General features: G+C 34.9%; 1 protein-coding gene across 2 annotated transcripts in view; it reads left to right on the top strand.

Annotated features, from left to right (window-relative positions):
- The window catches only part of snx7 (sorting nexin 7), a 21,194-nt gene that overhangs the window by 10,215 nt on the left and 1,521 nt on the right, over positions 1–9,458 (top strand). For both annotated transcript variants that reach the window (XM_016550972.1, XM_016550970.1), the window contains one exon: positions 2,672–2,824. In XM_016550972.1, the coding sequence (XP_016406458.1) occupies positions 2,672–2,824 (153 nt within the window). The remainder of the gene's footprint in view (positions 1–2,671; positions 2,825–9,458) is intronic.

The raw sequence follows: 9,458 nt of genomic DNA, 5'->3' as shown, positions 1-9,458 counted from the left end.
CTCTAAATTAATGAGAAAAATGCTGTAGTATGCCGCCATGTGCTTTCTGTCCAGTAGAGGGCAGTAAAGGTCACTATAAACAAGTGGAAGATCATCATCCCATTTATGGAAAACTCTCTCCAATAGGTCTAAATAAATGAACCACTTACTTCAGTAGTGTCAACAAACTTAAATATGTGATTCAAGTTTGCTCAAGATGATTCATTCATTTCTTTAAGAGTGGATGTTAGAGTCACTTTGTTTGGCTTTGTGTATAAATGTGTGTGTTTGGGTGACAGCAACATCAGATCAGCGGAACTAATGATCTGGCCTGCTTGTCAGAAGCGAGACGCGGCTGTAGACAACGTCTCGTCCCTAGAGCAATGCGTCCACTCACCAAACACAACTGCTGTTCCATAAGACATCCTCACATCTGATTCACACGAACACACGCTACAATGGAAATGAGATGGAGCTCTAAAAGACAGCTACCTCTGACCTTCATTAGCTTACCTGTCAATAAACAGCTCGCTCTGTCTTTCTTAAATGTTCCTCTCATTCTTGGCCCACTGATCTGACATGCCACCATTCCCACAGGCATGTCATTCCCAACATCACTGGGCATGTTTACTGTTCATCTCTCTCTATGTTTAGACACTTATACTGCTGAGTGTCATCTGGATGTGCTTTCACCCCTAGAGAGCTTGTGCACTAAATAGAGTATGATAGAGTTGTTAACAGTCACCTTGTGAGCCAGTCACAGGCTGCGCAGTGACTGGAACGCTGTTGTGCAAAGATACACAATATACACAATATGGCCGAAAGTTTGTCAACACCCCTGGAATAATAAGAGGGATTTACTACTATTCAGCTACAAAATCTACTTTTAATTTCAATAGCATTTTTTGGATCACAACTGTAAAAGCAGTAATATTGTGAACTAATATTGCTATAAAATAACTGTTTTAATATATTTTAAAATGTAGTTTATTCCTGTGAAGGAATTTTCAGCTGCCATTGCGGTCTTCAGAAATCATTATAATATGCTGATTTGGTGCTTAAGAAATATTTATTATTATAAATGTTCAAAACAGTGAAAACTGTTTTTTTTTTCAGAATTCTTTGATGATTAGAAAGTTCTAAATAACTTTATTTATCTAAAATAAAAAATTTTAGTAGACAATTTTCTAACATTATAATGCTTTATTTTACTGTTAATTTTTATCAATTTAATGCATCTTTGCTGAATGAAAGAATGAAAGAACAAAATCTTACAGACCTCAAGCTTTTGAGAAGTAGCATAGGCAGTACAGAGGCAGATCACTAAATTTGGGGGCAGAGTAAATATGAATAACTGACAATTATGATAGTCTGGTTTGAAAGCAGATACAAAGCTGTCAGATACGCTTAACATCATTGTTCAAACAACTCTGTTAGATTTTCGAGACAACTTGCAGGGAGCCAAGAAACAAATTAACTTAATTACAGTGACCGATCTAGTTGATATCAGCATATCGAATTCATTCCTGCATGCTCAGCAGGATTTTACAGGAGTTATACTTCTCTGTTAGGAAAGTTTTTACAACACTCTAAAAATAGCTGTTCGTCAGCAGTCTGATGGCAGAAGAGCTACTCTGATAATATTGGTGGTGGCATCGTGGTTTTAACTTGTCCATTCAGAGCTACATGACTTGTCATCTCTATGAGTCACAGGTCAGGATTAGGGATCCGCAAAACTACATATTTTCAAAATTGGTTAGTCAGTAGGTCATCTGAAGGATTAGTCGACGAGTCTGTCTTAAGGAAATCCTATAGAATTAGGCGGGTTTAGGGTTGAGACCACAGATCCGATTAGATTGGTACTTAGCAATATATGTTAAATGCAGCCCTTTCAAGAGAATAAATAACAGATTTTCAACAAATAAATAAATAGACTAAATAACAACAACCTTTTATTGCATTTCTTATTATTATCAATGTTGAAAACAGTTTTGCTGCTTAATATTTTTGTGGAAACCATTTTATTTTTCCCTGATTCTTTGAATAGAAAGTTCAAAAGAACAGCATAAAGCAGCTCACTTGCTTATATCATCCGATTGTGGTTGCATCTCTCTATTAGTGTTACTGGAGCTTTATGTTGAATTTGACACTACTGACCACAGTAATCTTTTGGATAGGCTTGAAAATTATGTTGGCATTAGGTGAATTGCATTGGCATGTTGCGAATCGTACTTATCTGACCATTATCACTGAAGAGGTGTCATTGATCACAAGTTTAGTATGTAGTACTGCAAGGCTCAGTACTAGGACCATTGCTTTTCATCCTGTACATGCTACCCTTGGGAGATTTCATTAAGAATCCAGAAACTAGTTACGCTGACAATAGTCTCTCGATATTCCTTTGAGGCCAGATGAAACATACCAATTCACAAAACTAACAGAATGCATAGTTGATTTAAAAATTTGGATGACTCGCTTTCTACTACTAAATTCAGAGAAACTGTCTAACTCTTGACCGCGTTTTTCCATCTTAAAAATATTTCTAAATAACAACCTTTATCTGAATACTTGTCTACTTGTGAATGACCTTCAATAGAGAAAGAAGCTGTTTAGTTCCATGATGGTCTAGTTATGACATCTACCAGCAGAGGCTAACAGGACCATGCTAACCAACCAATCCTTGTGTGTTCAGATGAGAAATGATCTGGATAAGGCAGAGGACCGGCTGGAGTGGGCAAATAATGCACTCAAAAGCGACTGGACCCGCTGGCAAAAGGTCATGAGAACTGACCTACGATCAGCCTTCGTCGACACAGCAGAGAGGAACGTCAGCTACTATGAAAAGGTTAGATGTTTGCTTAGTCCAAAATATTTTTTTTTTCTGATTAATATTCGCTTTTTTGGTGTCCTTTTATAAATTTGTTGTTGCCGCCATTTTATAAAAGCAATATAATATGACGCTTGAGGTCATCGGTTACCGCTCTAAATTTGATCAAGCTTTAAAATAGTGATGTATTTGAGAAATTTTAGGCATGAGAGATAAACATTCACAGCTACAGTATGAGGTGGTAAAAAACAATTCCCGTTGAAGACTTGGACAAACCGCCAACAGATTTTAGAGGGATGCATGTGGACATCTGCCTGCATTCATTTGCACAGCCGCCCTGGATATGTGCCAGCAGAGGGTGGTAGTATCTCATTTTTATCCCTGCTGACAAGTAATTGCACTCCAAGTCTATAAATGTTGACATTGCTCACTATATTGGATGCGTATAAGCCGGTACACAGCTTAATTTATCTTTTTTAAAGCTCTCTTCCTTTGCTTTTCAGTCTTAAACTGTAAATTACGACCTCAAAGTTGAAGGTGTTTTACAATAGCACAAAATACAATGAGAAGCAAAGGAAGAAGTGTTAAACTTTACAAAGTTTTAGAGATGTTGTGATCTTGGTTACCTGCTATGCCCTCAGAGGCCCTAGAGAACAACCTGTTGTTGGACAGAAACAGATGAATGAGTTTATAGCAATAACGAATATGACAAACTCTCTGTTTGGTCTCTAGAGAGGTTGAGGAGACAACCAATGGGAAATTTCAGATGCAAACAGACTCAAAAATAAGCTGTGCTGTACAAGAACTGTCACTCACACGTCACACCAGTGTTGGGAAAGCTACTTTAAATGAGTAGTTTGGCAAGCTGCAGTTTCAAAGTAGTTTTGACTACAGACAAAAACCAGCAGTGAAACTTTAAGTCAAAATAGCAGTTTGTAAAAGAAGAATATCTAATTACATTCACTATAATATGAACAAAAGCTAAATACAATTACAGATTTTTTTTTTTTTAAGGTTTTTGTAATTTCAAGTCTGATTTAGTAAATTATTCTTCCAGGCTTTTTTGTTTTGTATGTGACATTTTTGGGCAGATCAATCTGAAATAATATGGAATAATAAACCGAAGTGCTTACTGCGGCTAATGCTGCCACTGTATTTTTGAAAAGTTAAAGAGACACCACATATGAAATTGTCTTGTTTACACTGTAAAAAAAAGATTGGAGTATGTTTTATAAGAAAATACTATTTACGTTTTTCTACTTCAACATTTCTGTTACTTGCCAAAACCTTATAATTATCAGTTTCTGAATTAAAATTGCTTCTACAATGATTTTATTTTTCAGTGTACATGATCCAAATGGCCTCAAATAAAACTTCAATATATTTCACAAATTCTATGCCATAAACTGCCTAAATTATGGTTAATCCAGCAACAAGTTGTTCTAGTGAATCCAGTCTATGCTGCTGAATTATAAATGCCTATGAGATATCAGAATAATGGTAATGAAAATTTACTGTTAAATTCAGAAGCAGCGCCACATTTATTATTTTACTGTGCACAAGTATACTGCAGTATGGTGTGTTGTTGTGTGTTTCACATAAAACTTAAACCTTAAACTTTGATAGCATTATTTTGAGCATTGGGGACGTTTCTGATAAAATATGTGCCATCGTGTGCTGAAATTTGTGAGAACGTGAGGTATCATTAAAATGGACTAAAAACTGAAAACTAAAAAGCAAGAAATAGAAATAAATACTGCATGTTCACAGGGCCCTGCAGACAGCCTGTGCCTCACACGTGTGTTTTTTATGTAACCTCCAGGCAAAGAGGCATTTTTATTTAATGTGGAAGGAAGAGCCTGACAGCATCAAACACTGACCTAAAAGAGAATAAGCTGTGAGAAAAAAAAACAGAGTAGGTGGAGGAATAAGAAAATGTGTTTGTGTAAGAGAACTTCACCAGCATTGGTCTGTGGGGATATCTGTTAGTATGAGAAGATCCAGGCTAGAAAATGTGGTCAAACACAGGTGTGGAAGTGGTTAGTGTTGCATAGTAGAAGATGGTCATGTATTTTTGGGTTCCTTACACTTTCTGGAAGTCAAATACTGTTGTTGGGGACCTTGGTAAATTTAGAGTTCCATTATGTGGTGATATTTGTGTTAAACTAATATGCTGGCACAATATTTGACCATTTTAAAGGGATAGTTCACCCAAAAATGAAAATTCTGTCATTAATTACTATAAAGAAATAAAATATAATTAATTATAAAATTAAGGTTGAACCACTGATGTCACATAGACTATTTTAATTATGTCCTTACTACCGTTCTGTGCCTTGAATGTGGAAGTTGCGTTGCTGTCAATGCAGGGTCAGAAAGCTCTCAGATTTCATATCTTAATTTGTGTTCTAAAGATGAACAAAGGTCTTATGGTTTTGGAATGACATGAGGGTGAGTAATTAATGGCAATTTTCATTTTTGGGTGAACTGTCCCTTTAAGATCGTTGCAGATTTTCACTTTTTTTGTAAACAAATATTCACATTTTCCTTATCAGCTCCTCAATACTTGGTATTTATAAGTACATGGGACTAGATTGGTTGGGTGGCACCATTATACCATTTTGCGTTCAAGAGAAATAGTTACAGGTAGCATAGTCTAAATAAAATATTGTTTGCATAAACTGAAGTTAATTGTAAACAGCTTTTTCCTTTAAAGCATGAAGTGTGACCATTTACAAACCAAAAAATGAATAGCAGTTTTAAAATAACTTGTTCATTGTTATGCAGCTAATATAATTTGTTGTAAAAAAGTTGTGTGTGTGTGTGTGTGTGTACTGGTTTATATAACCTGGTGGGGACTTAAACCTGACTACACACAGACTCAATGGGACTCAAACTTGTTCATTGTTATGCAGCTAATATAATTTGTTGTAAAAAAGTTGTGTGTGTGTGTGCACGCGTGTGTATAGTGTATTTGTCCCAGACTTGTAATTTGGAGGTTATTGGTTGGAGTTAGTTTAGATTTGCTCTGTGACTTATTAAAAAATAATTACTGAATCAGGGTGTTTTTTTCCAGGACTAAATAGTGCACTAGTGTGTAATAATAATTACACTACTGTAATGCTAATCTTCAACTTTTCTTTGTTCTCTGTTCTTTTTTTTTCTTGCACTTCTACCATTCTCCCAGTTGAAGTAATTTTCTCTCGACAAATGGGAAAATTGCCGACAAGTCATTCTCCGCTGAGATGAGAAAAATGCATTTTCTACCTCAGATTGTGACCCCTTTATTTTCATTTTTGAGCTGGAAGGGTCAACCAGTGTACTTTAAATAGATAGTTCACCCACAACTAGGGCTGTTGCAGTGTGGGAATTTCCCTTGCGGTAATTTTGAGTGGCTCAATAGCGCGGTATGCAGTCCACATGCATGGTGTAAAACGAGAAGGGCATAACCTTACGAAAAAAGAAAACACGCAAAAATCGCGGTTGCTGCGGTTCTTGCATTCCTCTGCGGTTTGCTTGTCAATAGCGCAGTATTGCGACAGCCCTACCCACAACTTTCAAATAATTATCAGAATTTGCAGGTAATTATTATTTGTTCCGAACCTGAATGACTTTTTCTTCTGTGGAACACAAAATAATTATTAATTATTATGATTTTTACTTTTATTAAATTACAATATTGAATTATAATTTATAGTTAAGTTTATTATTATTATTATATTTTTATATTAGAATGTATTTTCTATTTGTATTTATATATTTAATATAATTCTTATATTAAATTATACTAAATTATTATCAGCTTCCAGGTCTAAACAACACCGTGCACTACTGTATAATATTAATTATTCATTTTCACATCTTGCTTTTTAACCTATCATAAAGACATTTGCATTCGACCTGCATTTCACCTTCCTGTACACATCAAGCTGTAACAATGCAAACTCTAATATAAGGAACAGTGTAACCCTGCATACTGGTGTGGGTGGATGTTCAACATTTGCATGCAGCTTAATACAAAAAAAACAAAAAACACTGCAGCCATGTACTGCAACATGGCAACTTCAGAGAATTGCCATGGAGATGCCATAGCAACAAGGCTGTAGCCGAAACGATAGCAAAGATGAGGAAGCTGTCATTAAACGTTAGATATCATTCAGCCAGCACAGAGCCTTCATTCCTCTTGTTACCAACAGCTGATGCAACTGATGTTTAAAAATTCACATCTCAAGCCCTTCGACCGCGTCTCTCTCCTCCTGCAGCTGAAACAGAATGTTTTTTGCCGTCTGATCTGCACAGTTCTGTCTCAGGTGTGTCTGTGTTGATTGTTATTCATGCGTCGCTACCTGATTAGCGCCACATTTGGCTGAGAGCGGTTGGACTGGCATCAGAGCTAATGATCCTCCTGGTAACACAAGAGCCATTACAGAGACTCAGTCTATCAGTAAGTGTGTGCCAGACAGGGACGTGTTGCAAACCAAGCCCTTAGACTCTCTAGACTACTGAAATAGGTGCTGACGGTGTTCAAGCCTTGTCAACAAACTCAGTGTCTCTCACCCAGTCAGTGATCTGGAATGGTATTGTGCCTTTCTGCTTTATTGTAGTTTTATTGTGTCCTCATGTGCACTGCATTGCAAATACAGCAACATGTTTTTAAAAGTTAGTTGTGTTCAACTTTTCTTTGTTCTGTTCTTTTTCCCTTGCATTTCCACATTTACCGTTTTCTCAGCTTGAAGTAATTTTCTCACGACAAATGGGAAAATTGCAGACAAGTTATTCTCCGCTGAGATGAGAAAAATGCATTTTCCACCTTGAATAGGACGGCTTAGTTTTCATTTTTCTTGTCCTCGTTTGACCAAGTTGTGCTAGAAGGGTCAATCAATGTACTTTAGGGGGACTTCACCCAAAAATGTAAATTCTGTCATTCATCTAATGTTATTACAAACTTTTTTTTGTAATAGACTTTTACTGACTTTAAGACTTTTTCTGTTTTTGTTTTGTTTATTTATTGAACATTGGTGTCTGTTTTAATTCTAATTTAAATATCATATTTGTACATTAATATAATATTACATTTTCTTATTTCTTAATTAAATAATTTAGTTATAATAGTTAATTAATATATTTTAATTATTGAATGTTGATGTTAATTATAATTTAATCATAATACTTAAATAATCACTTTATATTTCTTTATTATATTTATCTGATATATTTACTATTTCATATGTATATTAATATAAATGTTATATTTTCTTGATTATACTAATTATAGATTATTTATTGGACATGTCTATTATTAATTACAAGGAATTTTGTAATGTAATGATAATAGAATTGTAATATAAAATTATGTCAATTACTATGACTTTTTCTGTTTTTGTTTATTCATTTATTGAACACTGATGTCTGTTTTTAATTCTAATTTAATTCTAATATTTGTGCATTAATATAATAATACATTTCTTAATTATACTAATCATAATATATATTTATAATTTAAATAATTTATTTATAATGGTTATATATTAATATATTTTAATTATTGGATGTCTTGTTAATTATAATTTAATTATAATATTGATATAATAATTACTTTATATTTCTTAATTATATTTAATATCTACTATATTTACTATTTAATATGTATAATATAAATATAAGTTATCTTTTCTTTATTTTTATAATTATGCTAATAATAATATAAATTGAGCATTAGTGTCTGTTATTAATATATATACTTTTTTTTTCTCCTTTCATAATTATGCTAGTTATATAATCAATATTATTTTAATTTATTGAACGTTGATTGTGGTTTTAAAGCAGTTCAGCTTAGTGTCATGCTTGCTACCCCTAAACCATGGTAAAATCACTATTATTTGCATTCAACAATTCACAGTTTGGATTTCTTCTAACTTTAGCAAGCAAAAAATGCTTATTCTTTGCATATGCTTTTGTTCCAATCCTGCATTTATATGAATGAAAGTGAATGGCACACTAAAGTCCTGAGCAACTGCTGCAGCTTAATCAATATCTTGAACTTGAGTGACACAGATGTCGACTGTTTCCCTAAACTCTACTGTTTGGTACTGAGACAAATATAGCCGTGTCCTAGTGTGATTTGGAGGGCGACTGTGGTCCGGCGGCATCACACACGGCCTGTCCAAAGTCATTTACCGAGGTCACGTCACGTCTGAATCCTGTGGTGATGGAGTGCATTGATTAACTGCTTTTGACAGTCGGTCAGCCGCAGCCAACACTCCTCCAGAGGTTCTGCTAGGAAACACGCTCGCGAGCGGCATCAGAGCGGTTTGGGCCGAGGGTGTTGAGGTGTTTAGGGGCCTGGGCGGCGACTGACGAATCCCGGTGAGGACATTTATCAAGGGCTTAGAATCTTGACACCTAAATGGCACTCGGGATGAGGAGCGACCGCAGCTTCTGAATGAAATTGGAAACCAAATGGCAGCCACTTGTCAGGCCTCACGCTTAACGCCGTTTAAATGTCTACATATTTCACTGCAGTCAAGAGTTTTTACTGATGTGAGAATGTAAAAAAAAAATAAAAAATGAAGTAGGGTTCAATTAAGTATCAATTAATAAATGTGTGTATATGGATAGTGTTGCACTCACATTTGCTTGGGAAAATACATTT

Source organism: Sinocyclocheilus rhinocerous, unplaced genomic scaffold, assembly GCF_001515625.1.
Source record: "Sinocyclocheilus rhinocerous isolate Xijiao unplaced genomic scaffold, SAMN03320098_v1.1 scaffold1697, whole genome shotgun sequence".
NCBI lineage: Eukaryota > Metazoa > Chordata > Actinopteri > Cypriniformes > Cyprinidae > Sinocyclocheilus > Sinocyclocheilus rhinocerous.
Note: the sequence above shows the minus strand (reverse complement) of the source record. Positions and strands in the feature narration are given on the sequence as shown.